The sequence below is a fragment of the Alternaria alternata genome (genome assembly GCF_001642055.1).
Source record: "Alternaria alternata strain SRC1lrK2f unplaced genomic scaffold CC77scaffold_18, whole genome shotgun sequence".
Classification (NCBI taxonomy): Eukaryota; Fungi; Ascomycota; class Dothideomycetes; order Pleosporales; family Pleosporaceae; genus Alternaria; species Alternaria alternata.
The window spans coordinates 637,639-661,644 of NW_017306207.1; the positions used below are offsets into that span (position 1 = coordinate 637,639).

The 24,006-nt window shown below is 52.3% G+C and overlaps 8 protein-coding genes and 1 non-coding gene across 9 annotated transcripts; 4 read left to right on the forward strand and 5 right to left on the reverse strand.

The window, feature by feature from the left end:
• The first annotated feature begins 55 nt into the window (after positions 1-55).
• Positions 56-127, forward strand: CC77DRAFT_t73. Its single transcript has one exon. It is a non-coding gene; the product is annotated as a tRNA-Glu (tRNA).
• A 402-nt stretch (positions 128-529) lies between these two features.
• Positions 530-5,241, reverse strand: CC77DRAFT_1023141 (hypothetical protein). The gene is made up of 4 exons (XM_018525616.1): positions 4,801-5,241; positions 4,585-4,682; positions 2,488-4,530; positions 530-2,439 (listed from the first exon to the last, which is right to left on the reverse strand). The coding sequence occupies exons 1-4, from the start codon at positions 5,017-5,019 to the stop codon at positions 705-707; spliced, it is 4,095 nt and encodes a 1,364-aa protein (XP_018383053.1). The 5' UTR covers positions 5,020-5,241; the 3' UTR covers positions 530-704.
• A 1,292-nt stretch (positions 5,242-6,533) lies between these two features.
• CC77DRAFT_995309 (hypothetical protein) lies at positions 6,534-8,436 on the reverse strand. The gene is made up of 4 exons (XM_018536457.1): positions 8,134-8,436; positions 8,023-8,050; positions 7,448-7,961; positions 6,534-7,397 (listed from the first exon to the last, which is right to left on the reverse strand). The coding sequence occupies exons 1-4, from the start codon at positions 8,340-8,342 to the stop codon at positions 6,763-6,765; spliced, it is 1,386 nt and encodes a 461-aa protein (XP_018383054.1). The 5' UTR covers positions 8,343-8,436; the 3' UTR covers positions 6,534-6,762.
• A 48-nt stretch (positions 8,437-8,484) lies between these two features.
• On the forward strand, positions 8,485-9,700 carry CC77DRAFT_266289 (hypothetical protein). Its single transcript, XM_018530926.1, has one exon. The coding sequence runs from the start codon at positions 8,876-8,878 to the stop codon at positions 9,584-9,586; it is 711 nt and encodes a 236-aa protein (XP_018383055.1). The 5' UTR covers positions 8,485-8,875; the 3' UTR covers positions 9,587-9,700.
• Positions 9,701-9,814: 114 nt separating this feature from the next.
• On the reverse strand, positions 9,815-10,791 carry CC77DRAFT_941862 (hypothetical protein; the record flags this gene model as incomplete). Its single annotated transcript, XM_018534823.1, has 3 exons — positions 9,815-9,934; positions 9,999-10,547; positions 10,618-10,791. The coding sequence occupies 3 exons, from the start codon at positions 10,789-10,791 to the stop codon at positions 9,815-9,817; spliced, it is 843 nt and encodes a 280-aa protein (XP_018383056.1).
• A 336-nt stretch (positions 10,792-11,127) lies between these two features.
• Positions 11,128-13,139, reverse strand: CC77DRAFT_1023146 (TFIIH basal transcription factor complex p44 subunit). Its single transcript, XM_018525617.1, has one exon. It carries the CDS (start codon positions 12,855-12,857, stop codon positions 11,358-11,360), a length of 1,500 nt encoding a protein of 499 aa, XP_018383057.1. The 5' UTR covers positions 12,858-13,139; the 3' UTR covers positions 11,128-11,357.
• A 322-nt stretch (positions 13,140-13,461) lies between these two features.
• Positions 13,462-14,689, reverse strand: CC77DRAFT_1033510 (hypothetical protein; the record flags this gene model as incomplete). Its single annotated transcript, XM_018526807.1, has 6 exons — positions 13,462-13,682; positions 13,731-14,064; positions 14,115-14,208; positions 14,258-14,345; positions 14,393-14,479; positions 14,623-14,689. The coding sequence occupies 6 exons, from the start codon at positions 14,687-14,689 to the stop codon at positions 13,462-13,464; spliced, it is 891 nt and encodes a 296-aa protein (XP_018383058.1).
• A 1,578-nt stretch (positions 14,690-16,267) lies between these two features.
• CC77DRAFT_1097462 (high affinity glucose transporter) lies at positions 16,268-19,291 on the forward strand (the record flags this gene model as incomplete). The annotated part of the gene is made up of 6 exons (XM_018529894.1): positions 16,268-16,324; positions 16,688-17,160; positions 17,214-17,291; positions 17,343-17,825; positions 17,871-18,583; positions 18,634-19,291. The coding sequence occupies 6 exons, from the start codon at positions 16,268-16,270 to the stop codon at positions 19,008-19,010; spliced, it is 2,181 nt and encodes a 726-aa protein (XP_018383059.1). The 3' UTR covers positions 19,011-19,291.
• Positions 19,292-19,467: 176 nt separating this feature from the next.
• CC77DRAFT_995322 (protein O-mannosyl-transferase 2) lies at positions 19,468-22,504 on the forward strand. Its single transcript, XM_018536458.1, has 5 exons — positions 19,468-19,920; positions 20,000-20,130; positions 20,181-20,733; positions 20,779-21,727; positions 21,778-22,504. The coding sequence occupies exons 1-5, from the start codon at positions 19,786-19,788 to the stop codon at positions 22,230-22,232; spliced, it is 2,223 nt and encodes a 740-aa protein (XP_018383060.1). The 5' UTR covers positions 19,468-19,785; the 3' UTR covers positions 22,233-22,504.
• Positions 22,505-24,006: the final 1,502 nt, after the last annotated feature.

Genomic DNA, 24,006 nt, shown 5'->3' on the forward strand with positions numbered 1-24,006 from the left:
GTGATCGTCCCCTTTATATATTTTTGTATTTCTCTTCTTTCCATCAATCAGATCATCCGAATTAGTCCATCGGCTAGGATATCTCGCTTTCACCGAGAAGAGCCGGGTTCGATTCCCGGATTCGGAAATCAACTTTTTGCCCTTTTTCATTACATCGCACTTTCCATACTGGGAGCGACAAACACAAGCAGCAACGGATGTTTTTTTTTTGGCCACAGTGCGCAACGAACTCAAAGGAACTAGATACTAGATTTCATCTAAGGCTGCATGTCCAAGGGCCAAGAGTAGTGTCTAAACCTACTGGATCTTTGGTCTGCTTGCACCACTTTATTGTTATTGTTCTTTGCATTCCATCTAGTTGGTCGGTTTTATGCAAGCACCTACTACAGCACATTTAGCATGACGAGATACGAGATGGACGACTTCACATATCATCCTTCTCTATATAACGTGTTCACCCGGATTACAAGGCAAGCAAACACATGGCATTCTTCAGACTGCACAAAGCTGAACATTCATGAACAAAACTTCAGCGAGAAACATTATCATATTCCGTCCGGATCGTGTTGTACTAAAGAGAAACCGTGGCAAACCATGCCGTTTTCCCATCAAGAACGCCTTAGCTACCCTGGCGATAATCATACATGGTCATAACAATACATTTAGTTTCACCAAAACGCCCCCATATATGCACATCGCATCCCCTAAGAGGAGTACCTCCACGTCTCCGCCCCATGCACGTTCGACGCCGATGCAGGCTGCAGAGGAGGCAGAACAGGTTTCTCTTCTCTCGGTACAGCTACAAGACCACTTTTGCCATCATCGCTGATGGGGCTAGGTGTCGGTCGCTGTGGCTCACGTGGTGGCGGTAGAGGCGAGGCTTGAGCCGGAGACACCTGCATACTCCTGGGTAAGTCGTTCGACATGCTAGACCGGGAGCCCGTGGGCGGGTAGCGTGGTTGTGGTGCCTGTGGCGAGCGCGCAGTCATGGAAGGCGTGGCTGTGGAGCCTGTTGACGTAGCGAGCTGCTTAAGCATCTGCTCCCACTTTGGTGCTTCGGGGGTTGAAGTCGTCCTGTTCATCTCGCGCTGGAAAGCGTCCGGAGACTGGAACTGTGCTGATGGCCTTGGTGCAGGGAGGCCCGTTGGCGGCGGTCCACCGTACACGGGAGAAGGCGCAGCTCCATGTGGTGCAATAGGCCTTGGTGCAATGGAAGTAGGTGTACCGCTACCCCTCGACATGGGCGGCTTTGGCATCCATTCAGGTGTGATCCCACCGTCCAGACTATAGGGTGATATGTAAGTTTTTGTCCTTCGCAGATAACAGTTTCGGAGGTAGGGGAAGTTCATGACGTAATTCAAGTACTCAGTGGGGGATTGGGCAGCGTAAATAATGTTAGAGGAGGGTGTGACGGCGTACATTGGAGGTTTGGGAGTCCCAGTAGGGTTGCTCGGCATGCTGGAGATCGAGGAGCGACCATGCTGCGACGCCTGGGTCTGACCGCTTGGCTGGCCATACAACTGAGCAGCATTCTGTCCCACGACCGGCGAGTATGGCGAGGGCGGTAACTGGCCATGAGGGCTGTTAGAGTACGGGTATGGTGGCAGGGCGTTGCTTTGCGATGCTGGCTGTGCATACTTGTCGATTCCATTGAGCAAGGGCCCGGATGTCGTCGGCTGTGCTTTCCATGAGGGAGTAGAGCCGTTTGGTGGCGGTATATATGGTTGATACTGAGCTTGCTGTTGCGAAGATTGCGGCGGTCGATGGGAGTGGTAGCCTTGGTATGACTGTGGTCCGTACTGGCCTTGTGGCATGCGGTGATCGTAGCTAACGTTGGGCTGATGTGCTACCGGCGAATTGGGATTCTTGCGAGTGTCAGGGTTGTACACCGGCGATCTCCAGGCCCCCGACGCTGACTCTTTCGGCTTGTAGGCGTACGGCCGGCCATCTTGCGTTGTATATTGCATCGGCGTACGAGGAGGCACCGCGATTAGAGCAGGCTTAATCGGATATGAGGCAGGGTACGAAGTCCGGTGGAAAGCTGGTACTGGGGGTGGGGGTGGCTTCACGGTGTCGAGGAAGTTGCTCTTAGGGTTGTTCCTTGGCTTCGCAGGATTCTCAGTATACTGGGGTCTAGCCTCAGTAGAAGGCTTCCCGAGGTAATACCAAAGGCGGTCCTCCTTGCTCAGGTCGACCTTTGCCAGCTTCCGAGTAACTTCAGGAGCAGTGTGCCATTCAGCCCACTTGTGTTCAGAGTTAGGGTCGTGGAAAGGGTCGCCCATCTCAGGTACACCATCGGTGCGATTTGCGATGTCAAGAGATGCATCACTCTCCTTGAGATGTTCAGGAAGCGGCTTGGCGTTTGCAGACGGTTTCGGCCGCTGCGATTCGTCGGGGTGAAGCTTGAGTATGTACTTCCATTCAACTTCGACGCGATCACTGTACACTGTTAGCAAGCTAAAACGATCAGCGATGTGCACTACATACCCGTCAGGTAATACATCCACCAGTACAGCCTGCTCGCCAGGTCTGTTCTCCACAACCTGTGCACCGTAGATTTGGTACATCTCACCGCCCACATACTGGAACTGGATGACATCCTTGGGTTTCAGTGTTTTGCCATAGGCTAAGACAAACTTGTCCTTCTCCAGTGCATCCACATCGACGGTCTTGTTGTTCCGCTTTTTCGGTCGGTGGAAGCGGCATCGGAAGTCATAGCCATCGTAAAAGTATTCCGTACCCTCTTCATCAAAAGTGGGCATAGGACCAAGGTCGACCTGGACACCAGCTGCTACTGCACACGTAGCATGGAAAGCCCTGGTACATTTCTTTTGCGAACATTGGAAGACAGCGCCGCGCTTGGATCGGCAGTAGTTGCACTTCAGTTCCAAGCGATCCTTGCCAATATTGGCCACATTGCACACAGTTTCGACATCGCCTTTGTTGACAATGTAGGTTTCAGGCGTGTAGTCCGCGCAGATTCGGTGAGCCTGCATGCCTGTGTCTGTCGGCAGCAGGTCATCGAACTCGACATCGTTAGGACAGAGAATGCAAGGCATACCCCGACCTGGAATCCTGATACGGATGCGAATGCGCTTGAGCTTCTTGGGTCTCGACGTCTCCTTGGGATCCTCCTTACCACGCTTTCTTTTGCTGCCGGCTGACTTGCGTCCTGGCTTTGCTTTGGTCTTGCCGGCAACACTGGCTGGAGGGCTGGGTAAACGATCCGCACCGTCGTCGTCGTCTTCTTCGTCGTCAGTCTCTTCGTAGTACTCTGGTGTTGGCTCGCCTCTGAGCTTGCGTTCGATTTCGTTCACGTCGACCCATACGCTGTCAGATTCGCACATGCACTTCTTCGCGATTCGTCCATAGCTCAGCCATGACTCGTTTGCGAAGTTGACCGACTCTGCGCAGTTGTAACCGATATTGTAACCCGAATGGTAACCATAAGGATACGTAATGACGAATTCACCCTCGTAATGTACCAGACGGTTGACCTTGATATTGAAGTCCCTCTCCAAGCGCTGGGGAGAGATCAGGTAGGTCTTGTGACGAAGGAATTGCGAGCAATGTTTCGCGTCGTTCGGCCAGATGGTCTTCATGGCAGCTTCGAAGCGTCGAGCATCCTCTTGGGATATGCTATACCATTGCTTGGGAGCACCAAAGTGTATGTAGTTGATACTGTAGAGATCTACATCTTCCAGATGCCAGGCGAAAGTGGCTTTCCACATACCTAGATAGAGATAGGCTGTGTTAACACCGGGCACTTTGGTTCCAAGGACGTCCAGAAGGTTGGGCAGCTTTGCAACGTTCCAAGAGGTGGTCGAGTCGTCAAACAACGAGCCAGGCATATCAGCTCCGTACATGGGCGAACCATAGTTGATCGTCTTCCAGTAATTGTCCTCGAGTTCTTTGCATCGTTCGACAGTGTACTCCTCCAGGCCAGGCAGGTGGTAATCAAAGTCCTCAAAGGCAGCCTCGTCGATGTAGTCGGCCACTGCGCCACGGTTGTTCAGGCGTCGAGAAGAAACAGACTTCTTCTCGTCAGCGGTCTTAGCTTGCCGACCGCGCGCCCTAGCAGGTGGTGTATCGCGCGCTTCCTTCTTGATCCTCCTCGCAGGCGTCTTCTTCTCTTCCTTTCCGGGCGAAGTGGGTGTGGGCGGAACTTCAAGCTCCTCCTCGTCATCGTCCTCATCCTCGACTGGCTCCTTCTTCACCTGGCGTCTGCGCGATGGTCGACCGGGTCCGCGCTTAGGAGCAGGCGAGGCATCGCGGTTTGCGGGCGCCGCGCGAGACGAACGGGTACGAGATGGGGCTTCCGCAGCAGCTTTCCGACGTTCGCCTCTCTTGGCCGGAGGCTGGTGATGTGGCTCATCCGTTACGGCTCTCCATTCCGGCAGATTGTATGACCGTTGTTTCTCAATGTTGGCTTGCGTGTATATGCCGTGCTGTCCAGCGAATTCTTGCGTAATCGGGTTCTTGACTTTGATACTCTTGACGGCTTCGGTGAGATCGGGAAGGGATTCGCGCCTGTTATCGGATAAGTTGGAAAGGCTATGCAACCGGAACTTATTCAATACTTACCATTCTGCTGGTGGAATAACTTTAACGATGCCGGACTTCATTCCATGTTTGTCAATTTTATCGATGAAGCGCTTGAAGTTGCGGAACTGGTCCATGGTCTATTCAAGCAGCAATTAGTATTCTGTATATTATTTCCGGCGCGTCATATTCATAACAACATTTGCGCGCATGCTTCTCGTCACAGAATAAGTACTCGCATGCCTCTTGGGGACTTACCGGCTTGAACACTGGTATTTTTCCTCCTTCAAAGTAATGATCGGGTTCGATGTCTTCCCCGTCATCGCTGTCAAGTTCTGAGAGTTCGGACGACATCCTCTCAAATCGCTTGTCGTTGTCTTCGCTCGTGGGCGGCGTTAGAGCCGGTTTGGTAGTGGAGTCATCGGGCGTAACGAGCGGTGCCTCGACGGAAGGCACGACATCTGGGGGTGCCTCCATAGTGAACGTAGTTGTTACTCGAGTCGTAGTGGTCTCAGAGGGGCTGTGGAGCTGTTGCCATGCGTCGCTTCTCCGCCAGGGCGGGCGCGCGTTGATCTATTGGTATCGCAACAATTTTCCCGACAGCGCAGGAGGTCCACAAGGCTTGTAGTGTTGTCAATATGAGCTATTGCCGGCGTCGGGGGTAGTAGTCGCTAGATGACGCTGGGGGAGGTGCGAAGGCGAGGGTGAGGAGGTTGCAGGTCGTGGGTCTGCGCTAGGCGTTAAGCGCAACCACCCCTGTCACTCATCGGCTGATAATGGGCAGTTGCGACAACACCTGGACAGCATCTGCTAAAACGTCTCCAGCTGTAATAGGCTGCGCATGTTCTGAGCCCACAATAGTCATATCCTATGAGTCGTGCGCCTGTAGCTCAGGGTGCATTCATTCTGCGTTTGCTGCTACGCGCAAGACGCGCTAGGTGTTGTGCGCCGTAACTGGCATGCACGTCATCCAAGGCCACATCTACAGATCTCATCTTATCAGATCCTCCCCTTGCTTCCCACCTGTCCACCATGCGATCGCCGACACAACAAGTCGAGATGAATATAGTCACAAAACTCACTGAGCATACCACTAGCTTCTCGTTTTTCTGTCTTACTTCAAAAACTGGACAGTCTATCCCTTCGGCATGCAGTTCTGCAACACAGCCACAGGGGAAGAAAAGTCCAAAGTAGGTCGTATGTGAAACATAGTTCCTGAATCTGTGGGGCTAAGCTTTTTTGACTGGCGCTGTTCAAACGGCTGCAGAGACCCGCTAGTTCGTGCATCACGCCGCCATATGGGTGAATAGGGCCGCGCCTCACTAACAACGTGGGAAGTCGAGACAACTGGTATCGAGCGGGAGAAGGATTCCTATGATCATACGGCTTCTAGAGTCATATGAATCCACTGTTGCAGTGCCGTACGTCACTGTCGGTTGACGGTGGCGTGAAGTGCAACGTGTGGACAGCTCAGTGCGATAGTGAAGTCGGGGTATCTTCACAACCTTGGTGCGACTCGCCTCACAAGTCAAGGTGCTCAGATTGATACTAAGGCTGCTTTCGTAGAGTAGGACAACCTGCTAGATACAGATGTCAAGTTTGAAAGTCTTATCAGTACGAGTCATGGAAGCAAAGCAATAGCTCAGACAAACCGGGGAGAACCTAGCCATGGATGCTTCAGAAAGAGAAGTGCGTATGCTGAGGCATGACAATCCATGTCTTTCTTGGTATGGTCATGATACTGGGAAAGCGTGAGCGTTGCACCTCCACACCGACACTTCGTACTCCACTCGCCAATCGGAAAACATGACGAGCCAGCGCGTCCCTCCATGAAAATTCCCCGGATCGACACGCGGCTACTGCCAGGGGCAGCCGCTCAGTCATCGTCATCCCTTGTCTTGTCTGGGCTCTAGCACAACGTCCATCTCTCCACGACAGTGACGCAACACAGACCACGAAGACAATCACTCAAAGTGAGAAGAATTGATGTTGTACAAGCCATTCATTAAGCGCCAGATCATACCCAGAATATAGTACAGCGTCCCATACCCGAGAAAATGTTGATCCTATGCACCGATGCTATGCTACTAAACACAATAGGCTTGCCAGCTCTTTCATTATTTCATCTGCTCAGATGCTCCAGATAGAGTGTCAAAGATTGCTTACACAATCAGTGTTCCCCAAAAGTGCTGGTCGTTTTGCAGGAAGTGTTGATCGACTCTATGACGATTCTCCTCCACGGGGAGCGCCGCGGAAACCGCCGCGCCCACCCCTGAAGTCTCCACGGCCACCGCGTCCGCGACCACCGCGGAAATCGCCCCGAGGACCGCCTCGACCCCTGCCACGGTATCCACCTCGCTCACCACCTGGGTGTCCACCTCGTCCCCGGCCGCCGCGGTTGTGCTGAACTTGAGAGAAGCCATCGTCAGCGGGAGTGGGAGCGGCAGGTGCCGCGCTTGGCTCGGGGGTATCGTCGGCCCAGCTCTGGGTGCTGGTTACGGCAGCACCGGCGTGTGGTGTTTCAGTCTCAGCGGGGTCTCGTGGTACCATCTCGAAGGATTCGGTGAGCGGGTCATCACCGCCAGTGGGTTGCTTGTCCCATTGAGCCTCTGCAGCAGCGTTGGCAGACTCCATTCCGATACCGGAAGCTGCCGGTGCAGCTGAGGCGTCATTTGTGGTTTCGTTAAGAGGCTTCGCGCCGGCTTCCATCTCAGTGAGAGTAGCGTTGGCGATAGTTGGGTCGGACACAGCTTCAGTCTCTGGGGCAGCTGCTTGGGACTGCGCAACGTCGTCGACCCAAGCCTCTTCAGCGGCGAATGGAGCCTCGTCGAGTGCTGCTTGCTTGACTTGGGAGTCTAGAGAAAGTCAGTCTAAAGCGACGCACTCAATGTGCTTTGGAACTTACAGGTAACGGTTAGTACCACACCCTCAGTAGATGGTACTCCCTCTTCCGCACCCTCGATCAGCTTCTCTGCGGCCATGACAGCGCCGGCATCTCCTCCGTAGACCTGGAGGAGAGCGCCCTCGAAAGCCTTGGTGAGGTCAGAGTCATCGTCCTCAAGTTGACGACGAGCAGCCGCGGCCCTCAAGAAGCGGGACAGTGTCAGCAACTTGTCCTTGACAATCTTCTGCTGCTCGAGTTGTGCCTCGGCCTTGATGGTACCCCTCAATGTCTCCAGCTCCGACAAGTGTGACTTGGACAGGACCTCCTTCTCGCGCGCGAACTTGGCCTCGAGCTCATCACCGTACTTCTTGTAGTTGGTGTATTGTTCTTCGTACTGCGCAAGCTGAGCCTGAAGGCCGGGTTTCCTCTCGGCTTGGGCTTTTTGGTCGGCGTTGATCTTCTTGGAGGCGAGGAGGTCGTCGAGAGAAACGCCGGGGTTCGCTGCGATTATCGAGTCGACCTTCTGGGTTGCGCTCTGCAGACACGGTGTAAGCCAGGGTAGGTGGGGTAAAGGCTGGACGGGACTGTCATCTTACCAGCTTCTTGTTGATGTTACGGATGTTCCTACGCGAGCGCGTCTTAGTAAGTGAGTCCTTGATATGTTGTAGCAATCATGGTGTCTGAACCACAATGCGGCTGCGACTTACTTCTGGACCTCGCGGAGGTACGAGTTGTCGCTGTCGGATCCATTGGCCTTGCCGGCGGGGTTGGAGCCGCCTGCACCAGCCTCAGAGTTGGTCTGCTCAGGCGCTGCTGGTACTGCCGTAGCCCCTTCTTGCTTGGCCTTCTTCTTGCGAGCGCTCTTCGACTCCCCTGTGACCAGGTTCTGCAGCTTGTTGACTACTTCCGAGGCCATTGTTGTGATTTGTTTTGGTTGCGTTGGTGATTCCCGTGACTTCTACACGTAGGTCGCGTGTCTGAAAAGGGAGATGGATTTGGGTTCTTTCGTTGTGCTGTTTCAAAGTTGATGGTTTGGGCACTTGGTCGCCTGCCATCAACGTAACTGCGAAATTAGCGTGGGCACTAGCGTCTCGTGGGCATGACGCACGCCCTCTGCGTCTCAGCACCAACTACAAACATCAGTCAGTGTGATTAGGGAGAAAGATACACACTTGGCACGTCTGCTGCAAACCACAGTGATATTCTCTTCTTTGTACAGACCTTTAGGCATTCAGGTTTAGACAACTCTCCATCCAAGGATTCCGCATCTGTCCACTTTGACTGTGTCTCACTGCTTACACAAACTCACTCATGACTTACAAGAAGAACAACATCCATGCCCAAACAATATACTACAGCAAACTCAAGACCTGCTTAATATATGCTTTACCCACCCTGTTGTAAATTCAACCTGGACCTCGTCAACCGACACAGTCTACTACCATAACCATGTCATCACCAACACCACTTCCTACCAGAGTCCGGTTCCTCGCCGATATTGGCAGCTCCTATATCGATTTGAACGGGACTTGCGATATCTGTCACGGGGCCTTTGATAGAGGACATCACATAGCAGTACGCACAAAATGCCAACACATCTTCGGCCTATCCTGTCTCACTCGATGGACCTACACTAATGGAGAGCAATTAAACACCTGCCCCAATTGTCGTAGAGCTCTCTTCATAAAACCTCCAGATTTTCCCGTCTTCGCGGCGGGATATTATTCAGACAGCTCGTACTATTACTCACTAGACATGTGTACGAACCCAGTCTCATCGCGAACCATCGTCATCCACATCTGGCATCAGATGCGTCAGGTAAATCCCCAATTTATAATCTATAATGGCAACATCGAGGCTCAAATACACAGAGCCGGACAATATTTTGCAGATAATTTCGGACTCATTTTCCGCATCGATTCTACTCATCTAGTCAACCTGAGAGAAGTCGCCAAAGATATGATTAGAGAGCAGGCTGAAACACAAGATGTTTTCGAAGATGCGAGCATTGGTGGCATGCCATGTAGGTGGGTTAGAAACCTCGAGGGTGTATGGCTGCCGCGTGTGGCTGAGGTTTTTGGCTGGCAACTGGAGGAGGTTCGGATACATCAACAGTATACATTGCGGCTTTCTGATTCTGTATGGAAGTTCGCGATGTAGTGTGGGCTATCATTTTTTTTTTCCCTGAATGAGCTTAGCCCTTGACTGGTTCTTACTTTAGTGGAAGATTACAAACATGGTGGCAATATTGGTCTGTCAGGTCCGTGAGGATTGTAGTTACACCAAACAGATAGAAGTATGAATTTTCTTTGTGAGTACAATGCGCAGCAGAAGTCGTATGCTTTACAGCAAGTTTACACTTGCTGATATAACTCGCCACTTCTTCATTTACTCAAACTTCATCTTGTTAACGATACTCCCGATTCCCTCGACGTACACCTCCACCTCATCTCCATCTTTCAAGAAACCCTTCGGTTCCATGAACAGTCCCACTCCACTCGGTGTGCCCTGTAGAAGTGAAAACACAAAGTCAGTACATGTCTCACTTGCAATTCATACAGTTTCAACTTACCGTCAGAATGACAGTTCCAGCCCTCAACGTAGTCCCCCGACTCAAATGCTCCAACACCTCACCCACCTTGAAGATCATATCATCAGTGCCAGTTTCCTGCCTCTTCTCCCCATTGACTTTGGTCCAGTACTTCAGTTTCTGCGGATCGGGAATCAACTTTGGCGAAACAATACACGGTCCTACCGGCGCAAACTTATCAAAAGACTTTGCATATCCAAACTGGCCGCCGGATACAGAAGCGGGTAACTGGTAGTTCCGCGCAGAGACATCGTTGGAGATTGTGTAGCCGAGGAGGTAGTCGGCATAGTCTTTTGCTGCGATGTTTTTGCAGTCCTTGGAGACGACGAGGGTTAGTTCGCCTTCGTAGTCGAGTTGGGATTGGCAGGAGGGGTGGATGGGGATGTCTTCTAGGGGACCAGCGAGGGCGTCAGATGGTTTAGTGAAGATGGCTGGGTTGGAAGGGATCTGGAGATTGCATTCTTCCGCGTGGCGGCGGTAGTTGAGACCGACGCAGAGGATAATGTTTGTTGTTGGGAGAGGACATAGTAGCTATGTTGTTTTCCCGTCAGATTTTCCCAAGAGCTCTAATTTTCTCCTCAATGGACATGCGAATACATACCTTTCCGACAGTGGTCTTCTGACCTGTCTTCTTAAACCCACTCTTGACATCTCCTTCCAGAACTTCTACACTGCTCCCCTCAATCTCCTTTGTCGGAACTTCCTTTTCCAAATTTCCATACACTGTCTTCCCATCTTTATCCTCGAAACGGATCAATCGCTCAAATGCCGACATCGCTCTTGTCGTTGTACTGAGATAGTTCACTCGGAATGGCAATAACAACGACTGTGACCTTGGAACGAAAGAAGTCAATCTAGATGATGTAGCAGTAGTACGTGTGCAGCGTACAAGAGAGCTAGCGAACATAGAGTCAGGGATAAGGAAAAAGCTTATGAAGCAGTCAAGAGTGTTGATGCAAGAGGCGCGTTGTGGAGTTCGGGCGATTTGCCCCACGTTCGCGTCGCGGGGTCGACGTTCGGCATTGGGATGTGGAGATGTCCGTTTCCCGAAGTGCAATCGACGGGATCTTTTTGTGTGAAGATTGTCGAAACGAGAGCATGAACGCGTTGTACCCGACAATGGATTGTTACGAGATTGATGAAATGTCCAACATCTCGGATCTGCAATACAAAAGACATAAGGAAAGGATAATCTTGACAGCGTCGTCTTTTCTGTACAATATGCGCTTTGTTCGTAGCGCACCGGGTATCCGCTCTACGTTCCATCTTTCATTACTAGACATCTAGACATCTATACCTTCTGTGCCAGACCCGTGTTCCCCAAAGAAGACGGAGTATCTCTCACCCTGTCATCTCGACATCCCCATTTCCGTTACTCGCCTGCACAACAGCCCCCGGATCCAACCTCCCCAAACACCCAGGACAATTATGCAGGACCATATGCGCAAACATATCACAATCGATACAAAAGTGACTTTCACAAGCCCTGCATTCATACCTCCCGCTCTCAGACGCCTTCTGCTCTTCGCTATCCTCTTCGTCCCTCTTCTCTTTGTTGACCTCGCCGTCTTGTTCCGCCTCACTTCTTTCATTATTGCTGCTTGGCGGATCACTAAAGGAAGCTAGACAGCCCACACACTGCTTACTTCCCTTTTCGCGGGCGCGCGACCAGGATACTGTGGACCAGTTGCGGAGGGGGAAAAGATGGTGGTAAGATCGCGCGAGATGGGTGGAGAGGAGCAAGGTGAGTTGGCAGGAGGGGCAGGTGATAGGTAAGGAGCAGACTTTTGCGCTGCAGCGAGAACAGGTGTAACCTCCCATTGTGAGGTTGCCGTGGCATGCGCACATGGTTAGTTGGTCTTCTACTACACGGGATGGGAAACCCATCATCATGAGTGCTGCGGCGGAGGAAGGATCTGGGGCTTGCGGAGCGGCTGGTGCTGCGACTGCCGGTGCTGTTGTACGGATTACGGGGGGTGTTGTAGTGGCGAGGAGGAGCTCCTTGAGCATTTCCTGATCGGTTGCGATTGTGTACTCGGATTCATCACCAGCGTTTGTCCGAGTGACAATTTCTGTGCAGATCTTGAGGCGCGCGCCCATACCAATTACGCTGACACGTATTCGGTCTCGTACGCAGGCTTTGACTGTTTGGTGTATATCACCCGGATCTAAACTCAACAAGCTCCCAAAGACAACAATGACCTCTCGCGTGCCGTGGCTTGGTGTGTGGTATAATGTTGCTCTTGCCAGTTCCAATGCGTTCTGCAAACTGGGCGCGCCCTTGGGCTCTTTGCCGTCATCTTTGCTTCTCAGGCCTTGTATCGCTGCAACGTGTTCTGCTGGGTTGCCCGAGAGCTCCGAGACTCGTATGCAGACACCATCGTGCATACCCAGTACGCTCATCTGCGATATAGGGTTTTGTTCGAAAAACTCGCGGATGTAGTCTTGTGTGTAGTTGATCATCGTGATGTATCGGTTGGGCCGCATGTCTTTTTCCATCATGGCCTCTGACAGATCAAGCACCAGGACGACGTGACGTATGATACCTCGCTGGAAAGGCTTTGTATCTTTCCGTAACCTTTTGCGCTTCCTCTCTTCTTCCCGTTCTTGTACGCTCTGTCCTAGTGTGCCATCGTCTGCCGGTTCTATCGTCTTCTGGACCGTCCGCGAGTATTCTGTTTCCCATGCCTGCCGCTTTGGCGGTTCCTTCACAGGCGCCTCTACTTTCCGCCTCTTGCCAGGCGCCGAAGATTGTGCGCGTGTGCTTGAAGTACCGCTCTTCGCACCAACGTACTCGTCGGCTGAACTCTCGTCATCGAAATCGTAATCCGAATCGGCCATTGTATGCGCGTGGGTCTGCAGGTCCGGCGGTCGTTGGATGGCGAGCGATCGCAGCTGTGACCGTCGTGCTGGGATGCGAGGCTGTACGTGTGGACTTCAAATGGACGATGCGCACGATTCGGTCTCGGGCGTGTCCGTCAAAGCAGGGTCGTGTGCCGCAAGAAAGACCGATGTTATGATGTAATAAGCTTCATATGTGACGTTGGATGGTGGCAGATACAACGGAAGATGTCAGTCCAAGCTTCCTCATCGTCAGCTACAGTTTCACTAAATTGTGGCAGGCACCGAGTGTTTGGATGGTGGTGAGTTCACTTGACGATCTTGGATCCACATGGGCGGAAGCGTGTCTCACACGTGATAGGCTCGACGCGCTCTCACGTTTTCATGTTCATGTTTTGCATGTGAAGACAGGTCTTGAATATCAGATAGATTCCATTCAGCAAACATTATATATATCGTAGCACAAGTCAGCATGACGCATCAAATGCGTCCAAGGAGCCCCAAAATGGTATACGCTATGTCGGGCAAAAGCCATCATAAGAACATTACGCCGCCGCTGCCTGTACAGCCCCGAGATTACCAGTCAACCCCTGATGGTCGACTCTTAATTATACGCGCCTGAACCAGCGACGGTTGGCATAGGCCAGTCGTCTTCGGTGATGCTCGACCAGAACACCCAAATCATTACTACTGATAGGAGGGTGAAGAGGGTTGAGAAGAGACCTCCGTTGATCTTGCCGTCGGTGCCGTTGCAGATGTGGACGCTGATGACATATTGGAAGATTTGGCCAATGGCGAAGAGGAGAGCAGCGGCAAGCAGATATACTGGGACGAGTTAGTACGAGCTGTATACAAGATTTGATAATTCCTTACGCATTGGCTTGCGCTCGCCGAGAATGCGCAGCACCAGGAAGGCCTCCAGACAGAAGAAGATGACGATGAAGACTAGTGGTACGAGTTGGTAGAGGGTGTACAGCGCGTAGGCTTGGTTTGGTACAAAGCGAGTGTCCTCCCAGTAACCCGTCCAGTTGAGTCCAGTATCGAGGGCGATATAACCGGTTCCGATGAAGATGACAAGCGACGAGATTAAGAGGAGACCGATGGATACTGCCGTGCCGTCGTCAAGTAGTTGGTAGCCAACGGCGCCGTTGAGCATGAGGATCCAGGACGTGGCGGTGATGGCAGCGATGTGGATAGCGACAAAGACCTGTAGTGAGATTAGACTCTGCATTCCGACATGCAGGACTGAGTACATACAATGCGCACAGTGCTGTTGAGGGGGAATCCGCCAATAGTAAAGATTTCGCAGATGGATATGACGATGTAGCCGAGGAGGAAGAGCTGCATTTCTCTGCGAGCTGTTAGCCGTGCAATCTCAATGCGCGTGGATGACTGCGCACCTTCGTCCTACAGCAGCCTTCTTTCTTTGCGATCTCCATAGCAGGAACAGGGTGGTGAGGATTGCAATGCCGCAGATGATTATGGATCCTGGTGGTGTGAGCAAAACATCGTCACAATGCGCATATGCTTCGTACCCAAATTGTGCAGCCGGTCACCTCCACCCACAGGGAAGCCTTGCAGGGTGCAGCCATCTTGCCATCCGTTGTTGTCTATTGTCGAAGCTGGGTTGAAGAGCTGTGGAGCATGGGTTAGCGTCGCGTCGACGAACAATGGGCGGGCAAAGGGGTGCAGCGATCGCAACATACATAACAAACTGTCGCGCGTTAGTATAGACAACAAGATAGGTATCGTGAGTTTGTTTTACCCGGCAGAGTTGACCAGCTGTTTCCAGAGTCCCGACAAAAGTCATCGAACTTGCCGTATCTTGACATGTCTTTTTCGTTTCGGGCAGCGGAGCCTCAGCCTTGCCTTCAGGTGCCCTTTGTTGTGGGGAGCGATCGTTATCAGGCTGTGAGCGCTGCGATAGATAGCGAGGGAGATTGGCGCAACCACGATAGGAAGTGGAGGTGAAAGCGAATCGAGAGGTGATTGCGGCGGAGAGAGATGATGCGCTGCAGCGTATGTGGTTGTGGCTGGGGGAGCTTCCTTGAAACAATGCACGAAGCCAAGCCTTCCAGCTTTCGATGTCTGGTTACCAGGGCGTGCGGGCGGGTGATTTTGTGGCTGCACAATCTCACTGGTCCCAAATCGTCTCTCTCCGCTAAGCCAACCCCCTGCGATGGATGGCCTGAATTGGGTTTTGCGACAGCGATTATAGTGAGGGATGCCCGGTGACAGTTCTAGAAACACACAAAGCGAATCTCCTCCGGCCCTCGTCAGAAGCAAGAAACGAGGAACCACGATGCCGAACAAACACGTTAATCTCAGATGTGCCCAATCAGAGGTAGCGCATAGACGGCGCTAGTACGTTTGAGAAAGGGGGCCCGTAGATCAATGTGCATCCAGCGGCAGAGCGCCATGGGCCTTGATGTGTCAAATCCAGCATGACGCACAACGACTCTACCGGTGGTACAATGGAGTCATTCACTGTATTGACTTGCCCTTGCTGCGTCGTTGCGTTGCTCGACTCCCGACCCTTCCTGTGATACACAACTCTAATACACAACTCTATTCCAGCCACTGCTGACCTCGATCGTTGACCGCCGTGTTTGTATCCAGGTTGGCCTGGGGGCCGCGAGAGCTGCGTGTTTCGTCCTTGAAGCGAAGCTGCAGCTTGTAAACGTCAGGAGGGCCTCCGGCGTCTACTGTGTCGATTGGATGGGCCTTGACGGTTTTCTGTTTCAACGCTAGTAACTATAGTAACTCGACGATAGGTTTGGGGGAGATTAGAAACGCGTGAACGCGTTGGGTATATTAAATGCTTCGAGCACGAGCGTCTGCGATCAAAAACAAGTCTAATCCATCATCATCAAAAGCAGCCGCGTTATACATAGTATACACTGAAGAAAAGCACCTATTTTGGCAGTCTCCACGAGCCCACGTTTTACGCGCGAAGCGAAGCATGCGAGAACGTGTCGGTGCCCTGCTATTTGATCATCACGAGAACTGCACCATGTGGCTCTGCGTCTCCGCCCACACGTCGTCCTGTAGCCTCGTGCTTCTTGTTGCGGCTTAGTCAAGACTGCATCCTTCTCACTACACGAATACTACTACACGAATATCCACACACCGCATGCGTTGTGCGAAGTTGATCGCGGCTATCTTTCCGCTTTGCAGTCAGTCTCCACGCGGGGCTCCAATCGTCGAGACCAAGACCCCAACGTGACCCGCCTCCACTCCAGGAAGGCCCCGTACATGGCGGAAGGTTGGTGGTGCACTTTTAGTCGGCCCCTTCAAGGCGTAGTGTGAGCCTCGTGAGCTACTGTGCCGGAGTCTTGTGCTGCACCGCGGGATCTAAGGGTAGCTGTCAAGCCATGTTGTCAACGGCAGGCGATTGCGATGGCGAGAACATGGCGATGCGTACATGTCCATCAGGCTCAGTCAAGATAACAAACAAAGGCGGTCCTGTGCGTGTACATCATCGTGCATGACACGCCGCGCACTCGACAGCAGCTCCAATCGCAGCATGTTCGGACCGAGCAGGAAGAAGCACCATTTCCCGCCAAGTGCCCCCGGCAGCGCAGCCCGGACAGGGACCTACATTCGTTCGCATGCACTGCAGCTCCAGCATCTCTGATCACGAAGCGCTATCGTGCCCACTGTCTTTTTCCACTGTAGCCCAATGTGACCGAGTTTCTCACCGCTCTTGCGCTAGCTTTACCACATCCCTCGTCTCGGCTGCTTGACCCTGTGACGTGCCCCCAGCGAGCCGCCTTTTCGTTCCTTCTCCCATCCACCCACCACCTTGGAGTCGGGCTGCTCCCTAACAGCCTGCCACCTTCACCATTCCTTCCTACTCGAACAGCAACAGGAGGCCTGCCAACATCCCGCTCCACAACCTTTCGTCCTCTGCCCGTCCGCGAGACCACGATTCCGCTTATCTGCTCGACGACCACGATAAGGACAGCGCGCGGTCCTCGTTTGACACACCGTCCTCCGACTCCGACCTTTCCGTCTGGAGCGACACTGGTGACCTCGTCGACCAGCTAGCTGACCGGGAAGATCCGCTCCGCATCAACCTCGAAGCCGGCAACTCATCGAGGCCAGGCAAAAAGCAAAAGCGAGCTCGCTTTGCCTCCCAGGACCTGCACGAGAAGGGCTCCCACGGCCTTCGCCTGGAAGACATTGAGATACCCGACCCGGGACCACGAACAATCTCAAAGGCAGAGAAGATACTAGCCAAAATCATGGCACCCAACGATGGGCCCTCCCGTATCCACGGGTTACACGGCAAGAAGCTGATGTATGCAGCACAGATTCCAACTCTGGGTGCTCAAGCTAACAGCAATGCAACAGCTACTTCACAAGTGTCTTTGTATCATTAGGCGTCTTCCTGTTTGGTTATGACCAGGGAGTCATGTCCGGTATCATCACGTACGCCGTCGCGAACCCCTCCGCCCTTGACCGTATCTAACAGCCTGACAGCGGTATCTACTTCAAGGACTACTTCAACCAGCCTTCCGCCGTCGAACTCGGTTCCATGGTAGCTATCCTCGAAGTCGGTGCCTTCATCTCATCACTAGTCGTGGGCCGCATTGGTGATGTGATTGGAAGACGGAAGACCATCTTGTACGGCTCCCTCATCTTCGTCGTAGGCGGTGCTCTTCAGACCTGCGCGACGGGCATTCCCATGATGCTTCTTGGACGAGTCATTGCTGGTCTTGGTGTCGGATCGCTCTCCACCATCGTCCCTGTATACCAGTCCGAGATCTCGCCTCCCCACAACCGAGGAAAGATGGGCTGCATTGAGTTCACTGGCAATATCACAGGCTACGCAGTCAGTGTGTGGGTTGACTACTTCTGCACTTATATCAAAAGCGACTGGTCATGGAGAGTCCCGCTCTTTATGCAGTGCATCATGGGTCTTCTTTTGGCCGCAGGAAGCTTGCTCATTTGCGAGTCTCCAAGGTTTGTACCATGATCTCAACCCCTGGAATCTGCTGACACATACAGATGGCTCTTGGACAACGATCACGACGAGGAGGGCATTGTAGTTATTGCCAATTTGTACGGAAAGGGCGATATTCACAACCCCAAAGCACGAGATGAATACCGAGAGATCAAGATGAACGTGCTGCTCCAGCGTCAAGAAGGTGAACGATCATACCCCGACATGTTCAAGCGATACTCCAAACGCGTCTTCATTGCTATGTCCGCCCAAGCCCTCGCGCAACTCAACGGCATCAACGTCATCTCGTACTATGCACCGCTTGTCTTCGAAGAGGCTGGTTGGTACGGTCGCCAAGCTATTCTGATGACAGGTATCAACGCCATCACGTACCTGCTATCCACCATTCCGCCATGGTACATTGTGGACACTCTAGGCCGCAGGAAGATTCTGTTGTCTGGAGCGCTTATGATGATGATTTCGCTCTCCGCCATTTCGTACTTCCAATTCCTGCAAGCTTCCTGGACACCCAACATGGTCGTCATATTTGTCATGATCTACAACGCCGCATTCGGATACTCATGGGGTCCTATTCCGTGGTTGTACCCACCGGAGATCCTGCCACTCAGCATTCGTGCCAAGGGTGCCAGTCTGAGTACCGCGACTAACTGGGCTTTCAACTGGCTGGTTGGAGAAATGACACCGATTCTGCAGGAGCACATCCAGTGGCGATTGTACCTTATTCACGCATTCTTCTGCGCAGCCAGTTTTGTCATTGGTAAGTTTGATGGAAAATGTGGGCTAAAGCGACTTACTGACTGTATCTAGTGTACTTCATCTACCCCGAAACTGCGAACGTCCGTCTGGAAGACATGAACTCCCTATTCGGAGACGCTACTTCAGTCATGCCCACTCCGGAAACTCTCGCGCAAGCCGAATCTCTCTTCAGCGGAGAAGGTCGCGGCTCTCCTGTGCCCTCGCTTGATATCCGAGGCGGACGCCGTGCGCAAGATGACGCGATCCCTGGACTCAACATCGACCCCCCTGACATCGAGAGCGGCAACAAGAACATGGCCAAGGCGGATACCGAGAACGGCGACGGTCTTGGTGGCTGGATCAGCAACATGGTCAAGAGGACAAAGGGCAATGGCGAAGGCGACAGCTCGAGCGGAAAGTACAAGCAGGTCGGACAAGACGAGGACTAGAGCACACACGGTGTGTACGTTGACAATTTTGCATTTCCTACGTATATCTGCATCATCTAGACAGGCGATGCGCATGTTCCAATATCACGGGCCAATGGCTCATCGAGCGAAGTTTTTGGGTTGGTAGAGTATGCGAGGCATATTTTGGGCGTTTGTTGTTTGTGTGTTGAGTAGGTTAGAGGAAGGCGTCTTCCACAAGACGAAATTACCATGTTTTTCTCAGCATAGCATGATGTAGGGAATAGGCTTTGGTGACGTGCATAATGATGGTCCCCCCTCCCCGGCTTAGCCACCCACTACTCTAGGCAGATTACCATTGCAACGGCACCTCGGAAGCGCGATTGGGGCCAGATGAATGGAATAGTGGGCTTCACGTGATGGATGTGAACAGGTGTCGCTTCTCCCGTGCCCTGATGCGGCGGCCGGGCTCTAGCTTCCTTTGCTCGTACTGTAGTCTAATTCGGGAACAGCCCACCTCCTCGATCTCGCAGCGCAGGAGATTCTTCCATTGCTCCCACCCCGTGAACTTCCCTTTTATGCCTTCACTTGCTTTGGGCTTTTCTTCTACGGCCCACGGCCACTTTTAATTGATTCCCTTCTCTCGAGTTGTGTTGCGACCGACCGACCGACTGCATCGCGTAGTCGCTCAAGCTCCGTGGTACCGACCAACCGTTTACTACCAAATCCAGCCTCAAGCCACGAATCCCTTCCACCTTCTTCACGACTTCGCGATAATATCTGGAGACAACCAGGGAAACAGCCACCGCCCATCACCATGGCATCGACTGCGCACACGACGGGCGCCGATGCACAAGCAGAGGAGCTGCGGAGGAGAAATGTAGCCGCGCCATCACAGGCCGCAGCGCCAATCGCTGCACTGGCACAAGAGAGGGAGAAGTCAAAGGACAAGGTACGCCATCTTGTACAAGCCGCATCAGAGCTGTCAATATTCTGGTGGCTGCAGGGACTCGTTGCTAACCAAACCGCAGCCTTTCAGCATCATCTCCTTCCTGGACGACTACGAATTCATCTGGGCACCTCTTATATTCACCTTCTTCGCCTTCTTCACACGCATGTACAAGATTGGCCTCTCGCCAATCGTCACTTGGGACGAAGCCCAGTAAGTCCATCAACTCCGACGCACACATGACTAGTTCTGACTTGGTGCAGCTTTGGCAAGTTCGGTTCACACTACCTCAAGCGCGAGTTCTACTTCGATGTCCACCCACCGCTCGGAAAGATGCTCGTCGGTTTGTCCGGATACCTCGCAGGATACAATGGCTCGTTCGAGTTCAAGTCCGGAGAAACGTACCCCCCGGAGCTGAACTACACCTTCATGCGCCTCTTCAACTCGGCTTTTGGTGCTGTTTGCGTTCCCCTGGCCTACTTTACCGCCAAAGAATTGAACTTCCGCCGTCCGACCGTATGGTTCGTCACCCTGGCCGTTCTCTGCGAGAACTCGTACACCACTATCAGCCGTTTTATCCTCCTTGACTCTATGCTACTATGCTTCACCTTCACTACCGTCTTCTGCTGGTCCAAGTTCCACCGCCAGCAACATGACCCATTCTCTCCTGAGTGGGGTCTGTGGCTGATGCTTACCGGAGTTTCAATTGGTTGTGTATGCAGCGTCAAGTGGGTTGGATTCTTCGTCACAGCTCTCGTTGGATTGTACACCATTGAAGACCTCTGGCGCAAATTCGGTGACCTGAAGATGCCCAAGGTACGTGAGATTACCCATCGCCTGCTATCAAACTAACGTGTACAGATCGAGCTAGCCACGCATCTCGCTTTCCGCGTTTTCAGTCTGATCCTCATCCCCCTCGCCGTCTACATGTTCTCCTTCTACCTCCACTTCATCATCCTCGAAAACAGCGGTCCCGGCGATGCGCAAATGAGCTCTCTCTTCCAAGCCAACCTGCGAGGAACTGAGGTTGGCAAGAACAGCCCTCTCGAAATCGCATACGGTTCCCGCACCACGTTGAAGAACATGGGATACGGAGGTGGACTGCTCCACTCTCACGTCCAGACATACCCCGAGGGCTCTACCCAGCAGCAGATCACTTGCTACCACCACAAGGATGCCAACAACGACTGGTTCTTCTACCCCAACCGCCACGAGGTCGAATACAATCCTGAAGAGGAGCTCCGCTACCCTGGCAACGGTGACGTTATTCGTCTGATCCACGCCCAGACTGGCCGTAACCTCCACTCGCACCAAGTCGCTGCCCCTGTTACAAAGAGTGATTGGGAAGTTTCTTGCTACGGCAACACAACTGTTGGTGACACCAAGGACCATTGGGTTGTTGAGGTCGTACGCGACGCTGCTTCGAGGGACTACTCCAAGCTCCGGACGCTTACTACCGCTTTCCGTCTGAAGCACAAGGATCTGGGCTGCTACCTCCGCGCTGGCAATGTCAACCTACCTCAGTGGGGTTTCAAGCAGATCGAGACAACCTGTGTCAAGAAGAACAACCCTCGCGATGTTTACACTCATTGGAACATCGAAAGCCACACCAACGAGAAACTGCCGCCAGGCAACCCTGGTGACTACAAGTCTCCCTTCCTCCAGGACTTTATCCATCTTAATGTTGCTATGATGACATCTAACAACGCACTTGTCCCTGACCCCGACAAGCAAGACGACCTCGCCTCCAGTTTCTGGCAATGGCCCATCCTCCATGTCGGTCTCCGCATGTGCGGCTGGAACGATGACAGTAAGCATGCACCTCACTTTGCCCTCGTTCCGTTACTAACATAACCACAGTCGTCAAGTATTTCCTCCTAGGTAACCCCTTGGTCTACTGGGGCAGCACTGCCTCGCTAGGCATTTTCGGTCTTCTTCTCCTCTTTTACGTCGTCCGCTGGCAACGTGGATTCAATGACCTGAAGCAATCGGAAATCGACTTGTTCCACTACGCAGGTATCTATCCCATCATTGGCTGGGCTCTCCACTACGCACCATTCGTCGCCATGGGCCGTGTCACATATGTGCACCACTACTACCCCGCTTTGTGGTTTGCCATCATCGTTATGGGCTTCTGCTTGGACTTCACCACAAGGAAGTTGAACAAGCAGGTACAGTGGGGCATCTTTGCTGTACTGTACCTTGCTACCATCTTCCTGTACTGGCTGTTCAGGGCCATCTCCTTCGGTATGGTTGGACCTAGCAGCCAATGGAAACACCTCAAGTGGTTCGAGAGCTGGAGGATCACCGACTAAACTCTCTCCTGCTCTATTTTGAGAGCAAAAAGGACGTTTGCTCTTTTTGTAACAACATCTTCTTTGCATCGGGCTTCTTTTGGTGAACAGGGGGGTATCTAGGGTTATGGATATCAGGCTGGTGAAGGCATGCATCAAAGATTTTTTCAAGGCAAGGGCTAGCGAAGGTGTTCCTAGGGTGGAGTCTCTCTTTGGTGGATGATATAACTCTAGACATTTTAAAAGGACAATGTGATGATGCATTCTACTTCCCTCTGCTCTGCGGTCGTTGCCCACTCAGATAGGTAGCCTCTTCGGCTCATTTGATCCTTTTCGTTCAGAGGCAACTTGTACGGAAACGTTCGCAACCCGCCGTATCTTTTGTCCCACCTCTCTCTCTATCCACGATTCAATCTATTGGGTTTGTTAGTGTGATCAGAGGGCGTTGAACAGCTAACTGACCGGACAGTACTTGAAGATCAGCCAAGCGCATATGGTGGAGACCAGACAAATGCTTCCAGCGAGGAAGAACCAGCGCCAGTCTGGGTTGTCTTTCAAGATATTGACGTTCATGCCAAACAGGCTCTGATAACAACATCGTTAGTCTAAAACAAGTTCGCGCAGGTCCGCATTGACTCACTGATGTAAACATTGCGGGAAGAAAGATGAACTGTAAGTGTAAGCAGTCTCGTCTAGTTGCTACAACAGCGAGGATCTCATACCGTTATCCAGCTCAGGCGTTTCGTGCTTGTAGCAATACTGATCGACCTATGAACATCGTGTATCGACACCCAGGCGAATTCCTTTGCAAAATGAGCTAAGGGGAATGGTCATTTGGAGATCCGTCGAGGGAACGTACCAGCTGTAACAGATCTCTTACGGTCTGATCGAGCCCGTCAAGCCGCCCACCTATTGTAGTCGTGAAATCAGATAGCAACATATCCACCTCATCGGAGCCCTGGTTTCCATTGTAGCGAAAGGAGTAGTCGGAAGCAAACTCGTGGGCAGTTCTTGTTTGTTCCTTCAGAATTTTGCGAAGATCAGCCCATGTTCGCGCGTTTTGCGCGAGCCTCAGTATGAGCTCACGGTTACTGCCTCTTTCTTCGAGTTGACTGATGCGCTGTAGATTAAATTAGACATGATAGAAATGAGATAATGCGATAGAGTCATTGTAAGAGCCTCACTTACACATTCAGCCAAATGTTGCTCAGCTAGATCACAGATTTCTAGCCACACCTCTCGCAGGTGGGATAGGAATTGTGCGAAGAAATCGAGTCCGTCCTTTGGAATGTTGCCGCTAGGAAGCATGCTGAAGTAATCCGTTGGTCTGCACCTTAATTCATCATCTACGTTTGAGGTTGATGATGATGTACTCCATGCGATTCTACACGTGCCTCGATCGGGTACCTTGAAGAAATTTCCATTCGCCTTGTCGAAGCCAGCAGGAAACCAAATTGCGACGGAGAAACGAACATTGCCACTTTTGGAGAGACTTGGTACGGACGTCTCTAGCATGTTCGGCCGTATCGGTACTATGGAGGGATGTAATTGGCCATTTTTCCATGGCAATTCGTTGGCCAGCAGCCTTGTATGACTTTGTAAGCTTATTATCTCAATTCAAATCCCCCGTTTGACTTACATGAGACGACGCCCTGTCTTTGGTGCGTTATGCATCTGCCTGATTGTATCTGGAATAGCTGCTGCTTTGATGGAACGTATAGTCTTCTTCCCACTCAACTCTTTCTCCAGGTATACAGCATCTGGCATTGTTTGACCATACGCATCAAGCCACTCA

Bases quoted from the DNA above. Each gene is read 5' to 3' on its own strand.
- CC77DRAFT_1023146 (XM_018525617.1), bottom strand. From the start codon at position 12,857: ATGGCCGATTCGGATTACGATTTCGATGACGAGAGTTCAGCCGACGAG.
- CC77DRAFT_266289 (XM_018530926.1), top strand. From the start codon at position 8,876: ATGTCATCACCAACACCACTTCCTACCAGAGTCCGGTTCCTCGCCGAT.
- CC77DRAFT_1023141 (XM_018525616.1), bottom strand. From the start codon at position 5,019: ATGGAGGCACCCCCAGATGTCGTGCCTTCCGTCGAGGCACCGCTCGTT. The intron at 4,531-4,584 runs GTAAGTATTGAA...ATCCGATAACAG, and splicing joins GTTATTCCACCAGCAGAATG to GCGCGAATCCCTTCCCGATC. The intron at 2,440-2,487 runs GTATGTAGTGCA...AACAGTGTACAG, and splicing joins GTGGATGTATTACCTGACGG to TGATCGCGTCGAAGTTGAAT.
- CC77DRAFT_995322 (XM_018536458.1), top strand. From the start codon at position 19,786: ATGGCATCGACTGCGCACACGACGGGCGCCGATGCACAAGCAGAGGAG. The intron at 20,131-20,180 runs GTAAGTCCATCA...GACTTGGTGCAG, and splicing joins GTCACTTGGGACGAAGCCCA to CTTTGGCAAGTTCGGTTCAC. The intron at 20,734-20,778 runs GTACGTGAGATT...TAACGTGTACAG, and splicing joins GTGACCTGAAGATGCCCAAG to ATCGAGCTAGCCACGCATCT.
- CC77DRAFT_995309 (XM_018536457.1), bottom strand. From the start codon at position 8,342: ATGGCCTCGGAAGTAGTCAACAAGCTGCAGAACCTGGTCACAGGGGAG. The intron at 7,962-8,022 runs GTAAGATGACAG...CCGTGTCTGCAG, and splicing joins GTAACATCAACAAGAAGCTG to AGCGCAACCCAGAAGGTCGA. The intron at 7,398-7,447 runs GTAAGTTCCAAA...GACTTTCTCTAG, and splicing joins TGTGGTACTAACCGTTACCT to ACTCCCAAGTCAAGCAAGCA.